This window comes from Amblyraja radiata, chromosome 1 (genome assembly GCF_010909765.2).
Source record: "Amblyraja radiata isolate CabotCenter1 chromosome 1, sAmbRad1.1.pri, whole genome shotgun sequence".
Lineage (NCBI taxonomy): Eukaryota > Metazoa > Chordata > Chondrichthyes > Rajiformes > Rajidae > Amblyraja > Amblyraja radiata.
Window position 1 is genome coordinate 9777411 of NC_045956.1, and position 18710 is coordinate 9796120.

General features: G+C 45.3%; 1 protein-coding gene across 3 annotated transcripts in view; it reads left to right on the plus strand.

Annotated features, from left to right (window-relative positions):
* Positions 1-274: 274 nt before the first annotated feature.
* tmem154 (transmembrane protein 154) overlaps positions 275-18710 on the plus strand; it is a 53090-nt gene continuing 34654 nt past the window's right edge. The window contains exon 1 of one of the 3 annotated variants that reach the window (XM_033017487.1): positions 275-469. In XM_033017487.1, coding sequence (XP_032873378.1) covers positions 385-469 — 85 coding nt within the window. In that variant the 5' untranslated portion in view covers positions 275-384. Of the gene's footprint in view, positions 470-10972; positions 11132-18710 lie in introns of those variants that run through there. The other 2 variants (XM_033017478.1, XM_033017498.1) reach the window with 2 other exon arrangements.

Below are 18710 nucleotides of genomic sequence, written 5' to 3' on the forward strand. Positions count from 1 at the left end.
CTCCCTACACGTGACAATAATAAATTAAACTAAACTAATACTACAAAGAAGGTTTAGAACTTTGAAATACTATAAACCTGCCATGTAGTCATTCTCCATCTTGGCAACACAATTTGATGTCTGACCTCAAAATGCTTGATCCTTGTAACTATTGTTACTCTGTTCAAAGCAGTTGCTTCACCTGCTGAGTATCGCGAGCATTTTCTCTTTATATTTCAGATTCCGGCAGATTGCAGTTCTCTGTTATCAATCCTTGCAATTGTGTTACCACAAGATGGCGCTGCATCTCTGTCAGCTCCAGGAAAACAGGTTTTCATTTCAAATGAAGACCTGTTCATAAAGAGTTTGGCTGAAGGGATTGTGTTTTGGATAATTAGTGCCAGAATGATCCATGTCTCTCTGATCAACGACCTGATATCGGGGACATGCACTGGGATAAACATCGTGCTGCCGATAAATCTTCAACTTGGTGAGTTTTATTCTTTGATCTACCCAAAACTTGTGTGCCTTCCAGAACCACAAGATGTCCATAATTAAATGCTACAACCATGCTAACTGATGCCCTGGAGCTTGGTGTGGCCAATGCAAAGACTTTGGTGGAATGAACTGCATCTAAAGGGCCTGTCCCACCAGCATGCGCCTGCATGCGGCAAGCGCGTCCCAACGTGGTCGCTTGAGCCGTACGGCCTCGCGGGGCCGGTCCCACTTCGATTGCCGGAGCCGTATGGAGTTGTGCGGAGCTGGTCCTGACATCGCGCGGGGCTCCGGAAAACTGACCGTGTTTAAAAATTCCGCGCGGCAACGGCCTGCCGCCTTGACGCCGTACGCACCGCCTCGACGGCGTGTCACTCACTCGACATCCGCGCGGCTCCCGCCTCTGGTTTGGTCGCGCTTGCCGCATGCCGTACGGCTTAAGCTACCAGGTTAGGTCGCGCTTGCCGCATGCAGGCGCATGCTGGTGGGACCGGCCCTTTAGGTCGCGTTTGCCGCATGGAGGTCGCATGCTCATGGGACAGGCCCTTAAGTGCACCTGCCTCGTAAACACTTAAAGGGTGTCTTGCTCAAAGAGGCCACAAGAATGCATTGATGCTTTGTACAGAGAATGTATTAACCTGATGGCACTGGGTCTGTATAGACTTGATAACATTATGAATGTTCAGACTGGAAGACGTAGTGTTTGTGAAGAAAGCCATGTACTGCTTGTATTTCTTGTAATTTAGGGGAATTAAGTTTATAAAAATATGAGAGACATAGATAGTCAGAACCTTTTTCCCCAGGGTGAAAATGTCAAAGATTAGCGGACATGGCTTTAAGGTGAGAGGGGCAAAATGTAAAGGAGATTTGTAGCACAAGTCTTTTTACACAGAGGGTGGTGAGTGCCGAGAATGCACTAACAGGGTGGGGGTGGAGGCAGATACGATAATGGCATTTAAGAGGCTTCCGGATAGGCATATAGATATGCAGGGAATGAAGGAATATCAATCTCATGCAGGCAGAGGAGATTAGTTTGACGGCATCATAGCAAAAGAGTAGACGGCTTGCTTTACATTCACACCGTCATCCAGGCTATACAATCATGGTGCTGTCAAGTCTATCAATTCGTAGTGCCATCAAGTTAATACATTTTATGTATAAACCACCTATGCATCAAAATACAACAGCTACAACTGATTCAAGTCCAGTTTGCAACTATTTGCAGTGATCCCAAAGCTGAACCTCACATTTAAATCAATAGATTGAAAATACATTATTTTGGACAAGCCTGTTCTTTTAAGACAAATAACGGGAATCCTGAATGCACAGATCTGTGACATTGATTTACCTGAGGTTTGATGGTGCATTTTGTCATTCGCAGCCAATGTATCCAGCTGAAGCGTCTTGTGAAACATTCAGAGCCCAAGCTCGTCCAAGATAACATGGAGGAGCATGAAACATAGAAACATAGAAAACAGGTGCAGGAGTAGGCCATTCGGCCCTTCGAGCCTGCACCGCCATTCAATATGATCATGGCTCATCATCCAACTCAGTATCCTGTACCTGCCTTCTCTCCATACCCCCTGATCCCTTTAGCCACAAAGGCCACATCTAACTCCCTCTTAAATATAGCCAATGAACTGGCCTCAGCTATCTTCTGTGGCAGAGAATTCCAGAGATTCACCACTCTCTGTGTGAAAAATGTTCCTTAAAGGATTTCCCCTTTATCCTTAAACTGTGACCCCTTGTCCTGGACTTCCCCAACATCGGGAACAATCTTCCTGCATCTAGCCTGTCCAACCCCCTAAGAATTTTGTAAGTTTCTATAAGATCCCCCCTCAATCTTCTAAATTCTAAATTCAAGCCGAGTCTATCCAGTCTTTCTTCATATGAAAGTCCTGCCATCCCAGGAATCAGTCTGGTGAACCTTCTCTGTACTCCCTCTATGGTAAGAATATCTTTCCTCAGATTAGGAGACCAAAACTGTACGCAATATTCCAGGTGTGGTCTCACCAAGACCCTGTACAACTAAGAAACCTTGAAACTCTCTTTCTCAAAGGGCAGTGCGAAGCAGTGTCTTTATTTTTTTGAATGATGAATCTGGGGTGAAAGGTGGAGTGGCTCAGGTAGGGCTGGATGGGTTTCTTATGCTGTTAACGAGTGTCCCTGTGCTTGTATATGTCCAAAACGGTCAACCCGGCCACAAGCAAGTTAACGAGGGATAGTGATGGTCCAGAACACTGGTGCGTTCCATGCAGTGTGAACCTTCCAAACTCTCTCCGCATGAGTGTCTGCTTCCCCTACAGCAGCCAATAAGGACACACTCTTCAATGTCGAAGGACCAGCCTTCTGGGTTTGTTGTTGCTTGGGGTTCTCCAAGGCCTTCTGCAGTCTGTTCCCATGCAAGTTAGCAGCCTGTCAGCAGCTCTGCTGCAGTCGCAGGTGTGACTCTGCACGAGGCACGTGGGCATGCACTGGCGTACAGACAACAAAATACACAAGGGAAATCAGTCACCTGTGCTTTGGTTTTTAACCACATCCACAATATTTGTTGTGTATCGGCTTTTACTTTAGCGACATGGCCAGGCAGAAGCAGCAATGTGGGAGGAGAGTGAATACATGGATTTTGTGTCAGCGTTATGTCATGTCATCAATTATGACATCTTGCTGAATAGTACCAAATCTTTGTGTCAGTTGATCAAATGCATATACAGAATCAACTGGAACAAAGGTACGATTACTGCTATCTGCCACTTCAACTGCCTGTCGTTACATACCAGCAGGATAATGGGGAGTGGAATCCATTTTGATTGAAGTATATCCCAAGTTGATATGCACATTGCAAGCAATCAATAACTTGCTGTACAAACTCTGCACGTCCACATGGATACTTTGTACGATGCTCTCCGGCAAGAGGGAATTAATTAGAGTCGGCTCTCTGCATACATTTTCCAGTCTGGAAATGTTATGCAGAGAGCCGACTATAATTATGGGCATATATATGGGCATAGAGGACAGGCAGAGCAGACAGGGAGGGAGAGCATACAGTTCTCACCTGAGGACAGGGAGAACAGCCAGCTACAGCTTGTATGAGAATAAGGAAAACCTGGTAGTTCATCTCTTAGTTTGTACAACTGCTTCAATGAACAACCAATCTTCATAAAGGGCCTGTCCCACGACATAACGTGGTCGCTTGAGCTGTACGGCCTCGCGGGGCCGGTCCCACTTCAATCGCCGGAGCTGTATGGAGTTGTGCGGAGCTGGTTACGACATCGCACGGGGCTCCGAAAAACTGACACTGTCCAAAAATTCCGCGCGGCAACGGCCTGCCGGCCCGCAGCCGCTTTGAGGCCGTATGCACCACCTCGACGGGCATACGCCTTCGCTCGAACTTCACGTCAACTTGTACGGGATCACTCGACCTCCGCGCGGCCCCCGCTTCCGGTTTGGTCGCGCTCGCCGCATGCAGGCGCATGCTGGTGGGACAGGCCCTTTACGGGGATCACTCGACCTCCGCGCGGCCCTACGCGTGGTCCCCACTTCCGGTTTGGTCGCGCTTGCCGCATGCAGTCGCATGCTTGTGGGACAGGCCCTTTACACTAACACTGATGGAAACTGAGATGTTGCAAATATCTCCAGCATAAGCACCTGCAGATGCTGGTTTACAAAAGAATGTGCTGGAGTAACTCAACGGGTCGGGCAGCATCTCCGGAGAACATGGATAGCTGATCCGAAACATCACCTATCCATGTTCTCCAAGATGCTGCCTGGCTTGTTGAGTTACTCCAGAGCTTTGTGTCTTTTATTCCCCAACATATCTGTTGTAATAAAAATCATAACCATGATGACCTTCACAATCATTGGCAATGTAGTCTTTGCCCTTTTTGATGTTGCATTTGTGGCTGCACAGCAGATAACCCATTTCAGAGATGGCATTTTGGCACTGGTAATATATTTGTAGGAACCATTTATGTTTAGGCTAGCTACCCCTCCTGTACTGAATGATGGAAACCAAGGTGATATCAACAAAATCTCATCAAGGGACATTCCTGTTTATGATGGTGATCCTTTGCAGTATGAAGATTGCACCATGCCTTTTTTGAGGGAGGAGTGGAAAGAAAGACTAATGTCAGTGATTACTTGCATTTTCTAGAGCAATATACAAGAGGGTATCCAAAAGACTTGGTCCGCAGTTGCCGACGTTTACCTCCAGCCCAGGGTTATCAAAGAGCAAATGATTTGCTTAAAGAACATTTTGGTAATGAACACAAGATTGCCACTACGTATATGGTCAAGGCATTTGCCTGGTCGGTGATCAGACCAGAGGATGTGAAGGCATTGGAAGCATTCTCATTGTTCCTTAGATTGCAATGCAATGCAATGGGACATCTCATCTATATGGAGGAAATGAATGTTGCTTCCAATATGAAGAGCGTCCTTCGAAAACTGCCTTACAAGCTCAGAGACAAGTGGAGGAATAGGGCATGTCAGCTACAGGAAGAGCGTGGACATCGAGCTAGATTTTCTGACCTGGTAGACTTCATGGAGAGACAAGTGAAGATACTGTCAGATCCACTTTTTGGGGAACATTCAGGATGCTAGGCCAATTGCAACTGATAAAAGCTCTACTTTTGTTAAAACAAGAGAAAAGTCAGGACCAAGAGGAACCAGTTTTGCAACAGCTGTAATACCTGTAGAAACAGCAGTGCTAGAAAATGGAATGAGAAGAAATGGAATGAGAAGAAATGGAATGAGAAGAAATGTATCTACTACCAATTCTCAAGATTCTTGTTTGTTCTGTAATGAAAGAAGTCACACTTTGGGATCACAGATCAGGAAGGGGCACGGAGAAAAATAGACTTCTTAAAGGAGAAGGGCGTCTGCTTTGGATGGTTGAAGATAGGACACATGAGCAAAGACTGCAAGAGTCGTTTGACTTGTGATGAGTGCAACCAAAATCATCCTGAACAAAATCATCATTGAACAAAAGGACAAAGAGAAGAAGCCGGAACATACAGAACAGAATGAGAAGCCAATTGTCAGTAATACTGTTCCCTTACCTCATATGTATGGGCATATTGGGGCTGGTGATGAAACCTGCATCTTCTCCATTGTGCTTGTATAGGTAAAGAGCCACAAGGGGGACATGGTGTTGCAAGCATACGCATTTTTAGATCACGGAAGTTGAACTGCCTTTTGCACAGAAAGCTTGATGAGAAGGCTGGACATTACAGGACAAAAGACCATTATTTTCTTGTGTACCATGAACCATGTGAAGCCTGTGATCAGTCATCGTATCTCAGGTTTGGAAATATCTAGTCTGGACAAAGACGATTTTATTCAACTATCTGATGTGTTCACACATAAGACCATGCCTGCTTCTCAGAGAGTGGTGAATCTGTGGAATTCTCCGCCACAGAAGGTAGTTGAGGCCAGTTCATTGGCTGTATTTAAGAGGGAGTTAGATGTGGCCCTTGTGGCTAAAGGGATCAGGGGGTATGGAGAGAAGGCAGGTACAGGATACTGAGTTGGATGATCAGCCATGATCATATTGAATGGCAGTACAGGCTCGAAGGGCCGAATGGCCTACTCCTGCTCCTATTTTCTATGTTTCTATGTTTCTAAACATTCGTAGACAGAAGACCTGATACAATGGCCTTACTTGAAGGATAGCAAGATTCCTGAAATAGACTCTGGCATCGACCTACTCATTGGTACAAATGCTTCAAAGGTATTAGAATCTTGGGAGCTGGTCAACAGCCAAGGGGATGGACTGTTTGCCGTGAGGACCCTACTGGGGTGGGTCATCTATGGTCCCCTGAGAAGAGGCAAGGACAGCAGGGATGAAAATGGCTGCCCTGCTGCTGCTGTCAATCGAATATCCATCGTAAACCTTGAGGAGCTACTGGTCAAACAATACAATCACGACTTCAGTGAAAGAGCCAGCAAGGAAACAGAGGAAATGTCCAGAGAAGAGGTAAAACTCTTGGCTATTATGAATTGTTCAGCAAAGATGGCAGATGGACACTATTGTCTACAAACAAGGCATCAGCATGCCAAATAACCGTTGCATTGGACAGCAGCTCATCCAGAGCCTGAAACGCAGGTTTGGCAAGAATAAGAAATGTCATGATGAATCTTTCCTCACGGAATTGATTGACAATGGTTATGCTGAAATGGTACCAGTGGACCAGCTGAATCGAAGAGATGGAGAGCTCTGGTACATTCCACACCACGGGGTGTATTACTCAAGGAAAGGAACCTTAAGGATAGTCTTTGACTGTGGTGCAGTTGTCAAAGGAATATCACTTAACTGTCAACTGCTGCAGGGTCCAACCTTATCAACTCACTTATGGAAGTTCTCAATAGACAATAGACAATAGACACTAGGTGCAGGAGTAGGACATTCGGCCCTTCGAGCCAGCACCGCCATTCAATGTGATCATGGCTGATCATCCCCAATCAGTACCCCGTTCCTGCCTTCTCCCCATATCCTCTGACTCCGCTATTTTTAAGAGCCCTATCTAGCTCTCTCTTGAAAGCATCCAGAGAATCTGCCTCTGAGGCAGAGAATTCCACAGACTCACCACTCTCTGTGAGAAAAAGTGTTTCCTCGTCTCCGTTCTAAATGGCTTACTCCTTATTCTTAAACTGTGGCCCCTGGTTCTGGACTCCCCCAACATCAGGAACATGTTTCCTGCCTCTAGCGTGTCCAAGCCCTTAGCAATCTTCAATTGTTTGCCCTTCTCATCGGATTCAGACAAGAACCGGTTGCTGTTATGGCTGATATCAAGGCAATGTTTCATCAGGTCAAGGTATCAGAAAAGCATATTGACTCTCTGCGTTTCCTGGGTTGGCCTGAGGGTGATGTGCAACAAGATCTTGTTGAATATCGGATGAAGGTACATCTTTTTGGAGCATGTCGTCACTAAATTGTACAAATTTTGCATTGAGGATGACTGCTGAAGACAACACTTTCCAGCAGAGGTGACAAACACAGTAAAGAACAACCTATGTAGATGTTTGTTTAAAATCCATGCCTTCGGAAAAGGAAGCAGTTCAAATGACAAGAGACCTGACTTCCCTCCGCCAAATGGGAGGATTGATGCTGTCAAAGTGGTTCAGCAATAGCTGTGCTGTATTGATATCCATTCCACAAGAAAACAGAGCCAAGGAGACCAGGGAGTTGGACTTGGACAAGGACAATCTGCCAATGGAAAGAGCACTGGGATTGCACTGGTGCATTGAAACAGATGTGTTCAAGTTCAGAATTGCTGCACAGGAACGACCATACACAGGACGGGGCATCTTGTCCGTGGTCTGCTCTATATACGACCCTTGAGGATTCCTAGCACCCTTTACTCTGCCAGCCAAGCCGATTAGGCAGGAGCTCTCTAAGAAAAGACTCGGATGGGATGAAAACATTCCGCAAACCTTCTCTCAGCGATGGACAGGATGGTTAGCAGATCTCAACAAGATGGTGGAATTTAAAGTGGACCGGTGCATGAAGCCCACAAGCTTTGGTCAAATCAGAAATGCACAGCTGCACCACTTTTCAGACGCAAGCGAAAGTTGCTAAGGTGCTGTTTCATATCTAAGGCTGGAAGATGATAACAAAGAAGTGTGTGTTGCATTCATAATGGGAAAATCCAGAGTGGCACCATTAAAACAAATGACCATTCCCAGAATGGAGCTTACAGCTGCAGTCCGAGCTGTCAGAGTTGGCACAATGCTGCGAAAAGAATTACAGCTTCAATTGGACAAATCCATCTTCTGAACCGACAACAGTGCTTAAGTACATCAACAATGAAACCAAACACGTCCAAACATTTGTAGCAAACAGGATCTTTTTTGTAAGGGATGCTATTGATGCATCACAATGAATTATGTCCTGAAGGTCTTTTCCAAACTTTGAAAACGCAGTCAACCCTTTCAGTCAATAACAAATATTCAAAGAAGAGCTATCAGCACTAGAAGCTGGTAGAAACGGTGTCAAAGGAAGCAGCCATTTGTACAAGCTAGATCCGGTGCTGGATAAAGGACTTCTGAGAGTAGGTGGTCGGATGAATAGACTTGCGATGTCTGAAGAGTCCACACATCTTATTATTCTCTCGAAGGATCTTCACATATCAACACTACTGTTACGACATATCCATGAACAACTCGGGCATGGAGGAAGGAATCATATGCTGACTCGCCCCCGTTAAAAGATACCGGGTTATCAAAGGTAACTCCGCTGCGAGAGCGATCATAACAGCCTGTGTTGTGTGAAGACAACAGCAGGGATCAGGTGGAGAACAAAAAGTGGCAGACTTGCTCCTGGAGATGATTCTACCAGACAAGCCTCCATTTACAGATGTAGGAGTAGACAACTTCGGTCCTATAGAGATGAAGAGAGGACGAAGTCTTGTTAAAAGGTATGGTGTAATCTTCACCTGTATGTCAAGCAGGGCAGGATATCTTCAAGCTGCATCTACACTTGACACAGACTCCTGCATCCAAGCATCACGAAGATTTATCTGTCCACGAGGTCACGTTTCATCTTTAAGATCAGACAATGGCACAAATTTTATTGGAGCGGGAAGAGAATTGAGAGAAGCACTCGATGGGTTGAATCAGGCCAAGATCCAGAGTGCCATGCTCCAGCGAGAGATAAGGTGGTACTTTAACCCCCAGCAGGATACCATCACAGCAGTGTTTGGGAACGATTGTTCCGCATGGGTCGAAATGCGCAGCACTAGCCACGTAGCTTGCATTAAAATCTGTGACCACACACTGGAAATGGTTGAAGATTTCACCCACCTCGGATCCACAACCTCCACCAACCTGTCTCTGGACACTCAAATCAGCAGGCGAGTCGGTATAGCGGCAACCACCATGGCCAGGCTGGTTAGGAGGGTGTGGGAAAACAAGCTCCTCACTGTAAACACCAAAATACGTGCATCCTCAGCACCCTCCTGTACAACAGCGGGACACGGTCTACTGACTTAAACGAATTTTCAGTATCTCCTGGAAGGACCGCATCCTCGAAAGCAACATCCTGGCGTGTGCTGAAATCCCCAGCACGTACGCTATGCTGAGTCAGCAATGTCTCCAATGGCTTGGCCACGTTCTGCCGAATGGAGGATGGCCGCATGCCAAAGGACATCTTGTACGGCCAGCTTACAGCTGGCTCTCAGCGCATTGGACGCTTCATGGATGCCTGCAAGTGGGATATGAAGGCCTGTACATAGGTGAGGAGCCAGTGTAGTCATGCCCGCATTCTCCAGTATTGTGGCATGAGGGATGATGCCGGGTCAACAATGATTACACCGACACACTCGTGGTGGAGTGAGATCACGAGATACGTTCCATTTATAGTGAAGGACAATAGTGACGAGAGGTCTGAGTCCATAGGCTTGTATTCACTGGAGTTTAGAAGGATGAGGGGGTATCTTATAGAAACATATAAAATTATAAAAGGACTGGACAAGCTAGATGCAGGAAAAATGTTCCCAATGTTGGGCGAGTCCAGAACCAGGGGCCACAGTCTTAGAATAATGGGGAGGTCATTTAAGACCGAGGTGAGAAAAAACTTTTTCTCCCGAGAGAGTTGTGAATTTATGGAATTCCCTGCCACAGAGGGCAGTGGAGACCAAGTCACTGGATGGATTTAAGAGAGAGTTAGATAGAGCTCTAGGGGCTAGTGGAGTCAAGGGATATGGGGAGAAGGCAGGCACGGGTTATTGATAGGAGATGATCAGCCATGATCACAATGAATGGCGGTGCTGGCTCGAAGGGCCGAATGGCCTCCTCCAACGCCTATTTTTATGTTTCTATGTTTCTATGTGGCAGTGTAGTCCCACATTGTCTGTGTGCATGTGAATAAGTCGAGCTCAGACTTGTCCCAGCGGCTCACTCTTGTATTGAGAACAGGCACTGGTGGTCTGACACTTGTCCCAATAGGCATTGAATTATATCTACCCACTGTGGTCCACCTCCCTTGATCTTTTATCATTGAAGTCCACTTTGACTTTTCATGTACATAGAACATTCTCTTTGCTCCAGGCTATCTTTTCTTCTCTTCTTCCTGGTGGAAGTCAAAAATGGATCTTATGGGCATGAAAAATCAAATCAAAGGTTTCAAAGATCTTTCATTGCCATGTGTACCAATTAAAGTACAGTGATATTCGTTATCAATATATTTGACCTTCTCACATGGCAAGATTGACTGAATATGTGAGCGAGAAATTTATAATTCTTTATTTTTGTATGAAAATATCTTATCAAAAACATGACATTTTTTATTGGTTGCATCCTGTAATTGCAAGCCACGTGCAAGTTGCTGGAGTATCCTGGTCACTTGATGCAGCGAATGCCTGCACAGTATACATCTATGATGCTCAATAAGAGAAGCAAACACCTTTTTAAAATAAGCAGCAGTAATCTCAGGTTATATTGCATCACTTCCTCAAAATCATCATTCAAAAACAGGTCCCGAAGAAACATTTAGGCCAGAAACACTGACAGGAAACAGGAAATGGTGACGTTTCTTTGAGTATCAGAGGCAATCAGAGCACAATGGAACTGAATGCATGTTCAGTATAACATAACATGAACCAGCGTAACTCAAAGCTGTACTTGATCGTGACAGCAGTCCTCCTATTTTCTGGCAAAAGTAAGTGTCGCTACGAAATGCTATTCTGTTAAACCTGGTTAAAAATAACTACATTGTCTGTGTTGCCTCTGGGTTACTTCAGTCAACAGTCACACCCAGATGCCTGAGCAACGTGATTGAAACATTAAGTGCGCTTTATAACTTGTTTACTTTTTAGGGTTTTTAAATGGGGCATTTCATTTCTTATTATTTTTCTCTCAGCAAATTAATTGTTTGGAGTTCTTTGTACAGTTAGTTGAAAATTCTTCACATATGTCTGCATGGACTGTGATGTTGGTGTGTTTCAATTTTCAAACTCATCCTCATCATCTATATGTGAAATGCACAAAAGGTTAGATAAAAATAAAATTGTTTAAAAAAATTGTATTTTCACACACATTTTGTGATAATTTGTGAGAAATGGTACTGATCATTCTGATTTATAATTCTTATAGATTATATCTAGAATACAACATGTTTCTGATGGTGCCCTACTACCCCTAGATCTGATTATATGTATGCGTTAATGATCATTATTTTGAATTTGAAAACATTTATTTATTGCTGTACCTAGGTGTAAACTTTATGAATTGCTGAGGTGCTATTCACAGCTGTTCCTGCTCTATGCCAGGCACATCCTGTGCACAAGGTGGCTGCATTATTATGTTATGTCAAAACTACTGCTACCCTTGGTCCCACACTTGAGGGCATTATGAGCCATTTTGTTCAACTTAATTTCACTGGTCAGTTAAAGAAATTTGAACAAGGCAGGGTGGACATAAAAGAAGCATTAGGCACAAGGTAACTAAACACTGCCACACCACATTTCAGGTGAAGACTTTTTTAAATGCATCAAACTTACACTCATAAATTGGGTTCCATTTAATACCGCAGTGACACAGAGAGAATGTCAATAAGAAGTGAAAGAGAAACAATAAGATTAAGAAGCCACTGTGTGAACTTTATTCATGAAACCAAATTGTGATATTTCAAGGGAAGGGGGATGAATGGAAAATGTAGCTGGGTCCTGTCGGCACTCCCATGGTGAATGAGCAATGACAATATTCTCGTTCAGGCAATCCTTGTTGCCAGAGAAAGAAGCTGCACAATGGAGGAAGCAGTTTGCAGTTCAGGTCTGAACACAAATGTGGTTCGAACTGATACTGAACAAGTCAAGTCAAGTCATGGTGAATGAAAATGAAAATGCAAGTACAAATTAAAAATGTTTCACAAAATAAGAACCCCAAAAATAAGTTGCACATTTTTTAATTTAATTCCAAGCTTGATGAATCTCCTTTATTCCTTCCTTTAATAATTAATTACAACTGTAGTCATGTCCTGAAGTGTTTTGAGAGAATTACAGCCTTCTCTCGGGAAGTCATAGAATTACGTTGAAGGTAAACCAGCTGGGACAGAGTAACACAACCACTCACCTATAGGTTGTTCTCCAGAGCACACACCAATCCAACTGGGATATATGTTGCCATTCCTTCTTCATTGCTGAATCTATATACGGCAACACTCATTACTACAGAATTATGGAGATGACTCACCATCCACCAACAAGGGGAACTTTAAATGGGCATCAAACGTTGACCTAACCAGATAAGCCCTCATCCCTTCCACAAATGGAAAGAAAAATTCTGAAAGCTCACCAAAAGTAATTTTATACATCGTTGGAAAAGTGTAATCTTTGCTCAATCTGAGAGAGATTCTTGCTAAAAATAAATCATGATTCAGGGTGGTAATTCGTCCATTTTGTGTGTCAGTTATCACAGTTCCACTTTTAAATGTGGAAGAAGCATTATCTCAATGCCGGGGGATGAAATTCATCATCTTATTTTGTGGACCGCATGAAGTAATCTGTGATCTTTAGATTATAGTTTAAGGGGGAACTGTCGACATAAAGTGAGATACTGTGTTCTTGTTTCCTTAGATAATGGCTTACAGTGAACTGAAAGCCCATTACACCCTCTGCTCACCTTCCTTTCCTGTTAATGTCAGTGAACACGGTGTCAAATGGGCTGCCTCTGCACAATCAGCTGCAAGACTGGCTAGGTGAAGAGAGACCTATATTCACACACACTCAACCACACACACAAACACACACACACAAACGCGCACACACACACACAGTCAAACCACGCACATGCTCACAAACTACACACATATCCACAAACACGCTCATATGCACACGCAGACATGCACACAGATACATGTGCACACACAAAATACACACCTGCACCTACAGAAGACACACACAGACAGACACACACAAACAGATATGCTCAGACACAAAACACACAGACACACTCACACACCATCAGGACTGAAGGTGATTTGTTTCCGATACACTTTGGGTTCTGAGATGGCAGATGGGTCATGTGTCCTTCACAGGCTCATGGAGGTGCCGATTGTTGGCAATCTCTGAAGTGAAGAGACGATCACTGCTGCCTGTTCAACCATGAGCACTGCGCTACTTGATCTTCAAATACCTTTTCTGTTCAGATGCCTAAGGCTATGCTAGTGCACTAAAGGCACAGACAGATTTCATCATCGACATCTGCCTTTGCTGAGAGTGATTCACATTTGCCACTCGCTTGTTGTGGGCCTTTATTATCAGGGGAGTGTTATGCGGAGGTGGCGGGTTGGCCGAGGATCTTTGTTTTGCAGATATTAAGTGCAAGGCCCATTCTCTCATACTCTTTGGTGTGTCACCTGCATTGTACAGCTCACTAACTGAGTTTGAAATTACCTAGGTTATGCAGCGGTAGAATTTCCCATTGATATTTACGTTAGCTCCCCATCTAGTGGAGAGCTTGTTGGAGATGAGGTGCAATGTTGCAATGTGAAAGATTAGCAAGTGTTAAGCCCCTGTCCAACTTAGGAAACCTGATCGGAAACCTCTGGTGACCTTGCGCCCCACCCAAGGTTCCTGTGCGGTTCCCGGAGGTTCCAGTCACTCTCCCTAATGGTGGAAAGTGGTTTCCGCATAGTCGAGGTTTCTTCTATGTTCCTGCGATTATTTAAAAAAAAAGAAAACCGGCCTCGACTAAGAATAGGTTGCCGTTTGGTCGAAGCCCGTGGAGTGGGGTCGCTATTTACTTACAGGCAGCCGAAGGCAATCCCCTTCGCTGACCGGCCATTTTGATTGGCTCATTGGAGTTTTCAGCAAAGATCCCGTAGGATCTTTGGTTTTCAGGACCTAGAAGATCCGCCGGAAGGTAAAATGCCCGCTAACTTTATTAAACTGTCTCCAGTACTTCTTCACCCCCCCCCCCACGTGTGTGTGTGTGTGTGTGTGTGTGTGTGTGTGTGTGTGTGTGTGCGTGTGTGCATGTGTGTGTGTGTGCGTGCGTGCGTGCGTGCGTGCGTGTGTGTGTGTGTGTGTGGTCGGTAGCGAAGGTCCTATAGGATCTTTGATCAGTTGATGCAGCTCAGGCTCCGGTCGAGGATTTCCAGGCAAGTGACCAAAACCTCTGGTGACTCGTGGAGAGTGACCGGAACATCCGGGAACCTCACGGAAACCTTGGGTGGGGCGCAAAGTCTCCAGAGGTTTCCGTTCAGGTTTCCTAAGTGGGACAGGGGCATTATTTACGGTGACAATGTAGCTTTGTGGGACACCAGGCTGCACTGAGAGTTGGATCTGTTGTGAACCCACTGCTCCAGAGCACAGCCAGCAATACATCACAAAGACATGTAGGTTGCAGGTTAACTTCTGAGGGCTGTGACATTTATAAAGGAAGCTCCACAGTCTCTCTCAACTGATGGAGTCAAAGACAATACAAGGTCAAAAAAGGCCATGTGTAATGGTCTTGGTCCTTGGTTCTTGGTTTCTTGGTCCTCCAAAATATTCCAAATGGAATTTAAACTGGAGGTGGTGAAGGGAGGGCTTAAGCCAGAAAGGGTTATTGGGAAGAAAGAGCTATTTTAAATTTAGTTGCATCTGGTTGGGTAACTATAGTTGGGTGGAGATTATTCCATGCTTTAATTGTGCGGGGGAAGAACGAATTGCTGTACACATCTGTCTTGGTAGCTGGGATCACAAATTGGATCGAATGCCCTCGTCTGCTCCTAATTGGTTTGGGTTTGGTGTAGGTCTTGTAATCTATGTCGAGCTGACCATTTAACATTTTGTAAAAACAGGTGAAACGGTGAACAGGTTGTTGCAGCTTGCGGCCTTTCACTGTGTGATGCAGATCATTGTAGCTCTAAATGGCCGGGATACACACGGTGTGTCAGAGAGGAGCTCTGCGGCCTCATGAGGACACACTGGTGATGGCCATAACTGTGGCAGGCAGAAGGAAAACACTCCTGTAATTAACACTATAGTTTTCATCTCCTTTCCTAAAGGTGGTCGTAATTATGGTTTCTATGAAGCATACTGGTGTGTCCTTTATCCATTGTCAAAGATGAATATGGATGAAGTTTCTCGCTGACAAGTTTTACAGTTCAGCATCTTGTCCCTTTTTTTTCAATTGGTATATGATCTGTTCACCTTCCTATTGGCCTAGTTTGGTGACGAGGCTAGTGCTGACAGTTTACTTTGGGACAAAGTCAAGGACACTCCTGTCAAAGATATGGTCGTAGTTCTGGACTTTTTCAACATGCTCTTTTGAGTGGGTGCTGACTATGTCTTTATCCTTGGCAAACTCCTGCCCGTTCCTGGTTCCTCTGGCCCGTGACGGTCTATATCATGGTGCCAGTGAATTGCTCGGCCTTCTTCACTATTTTTCCAGCCACCGTCTGTTTTTATGGGGGGGTTTTAGTTGGATCTTGGTTTTCATAGAGTCATAGAGTGATACAGTGTGGAAACAGGCCCTTCAGCCCAACTTGCCCACACTGATCTACATGTCCCAGCTACACTAGTCCCATCTGCCTGTGCTTGGTCCATAGCCCTCCAAACCTGTCCTATCCATGTACATATCTAACTGCTTTTTAAACGATGGGATAGTCTGGCAGCTTGTTCCATACACCCACCACCCTTTGTGTGAAAAGGTTACCCCTCAGATTCCTATGAAATCTTTTCCCCTTCACCTTGAATCTATGTCCTCTGGTCCTAGATTCCCCTACTATGGGCAAGAGACTGTGTGCATCTACCCGAGCTATTCCTCTCATGATTTTGTACACCTCTATAAGATCACCCTCATCCTCCTGCGCTCCATGGAATAGAGACCCAGCCTACACTATCTCTCCCTATAGCTCAGACCCTCTAGTCCTGGCAACATCCTCGGAAATCATAGAAACATAGAAAATAGGTGCAAGACGAGGCCATTTGGCCCATTGAGCCAGCACCGCCATTCTTTGTGATCATGGCTGATCGTCCCCTATCAATAACCCGTGCCTGCCTTCTCCCCATATCCCTGGACTCCACTAGCCCCTAGAGCTCTATCTAACTTGGTACTTGTGGGCGCTGTCCTGTGCACGGCTGCCCAGCCAGCAGCTGTCTGTCTTTTCATCTTTTAATTTTAATTTTAAGTTAGTTAAAGTGTTTTGTTTGGAGGTCTAGACTTTTTTATGTGGGGGTGGGGGGGGGGGAAGGGGGAAACCACCTTTCAGGGTCCCTACCTGGTCGGAGAGGCAGCTTTTCTCCGGGCTGCAGCTTCGACCCGTCCTCGCGGCCTACCAGCGGGCCTGGAGCGGCGTTTCCTGTCGGGGACCGCCCAGAACCTCGGCTTCGGCGGCGGCACAGCACTGGAACGCTATCATGGAGTGGGCGATGCCTTGCCCGGGTCGCCGCGCTGGAGCACCGGTGAGCTGAAGATCGCTGAGGAAAACATCGCGGAGCTGCGGGACTGTGGAGCGACCAGCTGCGGGCGGCGGCGCTGAACTTTACACTGGGAGCCTGGGATCTCTAGATGAGATCGCCAGTTGTGGAGCTCCAACCGGCGCGGCCTTGTTGGCTTCGGAAGCCGCGGCCTCCAGTACGGAAGCGGCCGTTCCAGGGTTCCCAAGCCGCTGAGAGGACTCTCCCGACGCCGGAGCAACATCACCCGGCGAGAACAGCCTGGAACATCGGGCCTCCGTAGAGGCAACTGTGGAGGCCTCAATGGGCCCGACTATGGGTGAACTGGGGTTGGGGACTGGACTTTGTGCCTTCCCTCATGGTGGGAGCCATTGTGGGGGGATGTTCTTTATGTTTAAAACTCTTATTAATGTTATGTCTGTATTCCTTCTTTATGTGCTGCAAAATAGCAAGAAGCATTTCACTTCACTACACCTAGGTGTATGTGAATGTGACCAATAAAATACCTTTGATACCTTTGATACCTTTGATAACTCTCTCTTAAATCCATCCAGTGACTTGGCCTCCACTGCCTCCTGTGGCAGGGAATTCCATAAATTCACAACTCTGGGTGAAAACGTTTTTTCTCACCTCAGTCTTAAATGACCTTCCCTTTATTCAAAGACTGTGGCCCCTGGTTCTGGACTCGCCCAAACATTGGGAACATTTTTCCTGCATCTAGCTTGTCCAGTCCTTTTTTAATTTTATATGTTTCTATAAGATCCAATGTCATTTTCCTTGAGGCATGCTGGACAGTTCACTTCTAGAACACCTTGTATTTAGATTTAATTAGCTCTTGGATCTTCTGGTCATTTTCATAAAACTGCTTTTGGTGCTTTCCGATAAGCCAAGGATTGCATCTTCTATTGTGCCTATAGTTGATCTCAGGGCAGTCCAGACACCTCTTGATTGGGTGTTGTCTCAGAAGGGATTTTTTGGCAGAATTCTTAAGAACACTGTCATCAATATTCTTGTGGCTTCATTTATATTTTATTATTGCTGTTGTGACGACATTTGGTTGGAGATAACAGAGTGGATCAGATGCTTATCAGTCCAGTGGTTAACAGTACCTCTCATGTCACAGTTGGTGCTGATAACCTTGTTATGCTTGCTCATATGTTGACAAGTTCTAGCAGGTCCTGGTGCCCAGGTGGGTTGTGCTGCCAACAGGCCTCGTGCTTGTCTCTCTGACAAAACACAAAAAAACACCAGATATCAAGAAAATAGAAGCAAGGTCACAGGGCCCCTCGAACTTTATGATCGTAGCTGCTCTATGCTGGCCTCAACTTCTACTGCGGCCCAGTTCTTCACAACCCTCAATTCCTTTATCTTTCAAATATTTATCTATCTACACCTTCAAAATACCCAATGCTCTGTCCTCTATTTCCCTCGGGGGCAGAGTATTGCAGAGATTCACCACTCTCTGGGAAAGGAAATTCCTATGAACCTTAGTTGTTTGTAACCAGTCACTTATTTAGCTGCTGCGTCTCCTTGTCTGTGACTCTCCCACAAGTGGACAAGTAAGGCCATGTTCCAAGGAGGATTCTGTTGGAGTCTGCTGTAGATCAATCACTATTGCTGATTTGATCCATGTCTGGTTTTGCTATTTAGGACCCGATCCCTAATCCATGTCGGGTTTCCATCATGCCATCCTGTGGAATATAAGCAATCATGCAGTTTGAGCTCAAGTCAAGTCAAGTCAAGTTTATTCGACACATACACATACGAGATGTGCAGTGAAATGAAAGTGGCAATGCTCGCGGACTTTGTGCAAAAAGACAAACAAACAAACAACCAAACAAACTATAAACACAC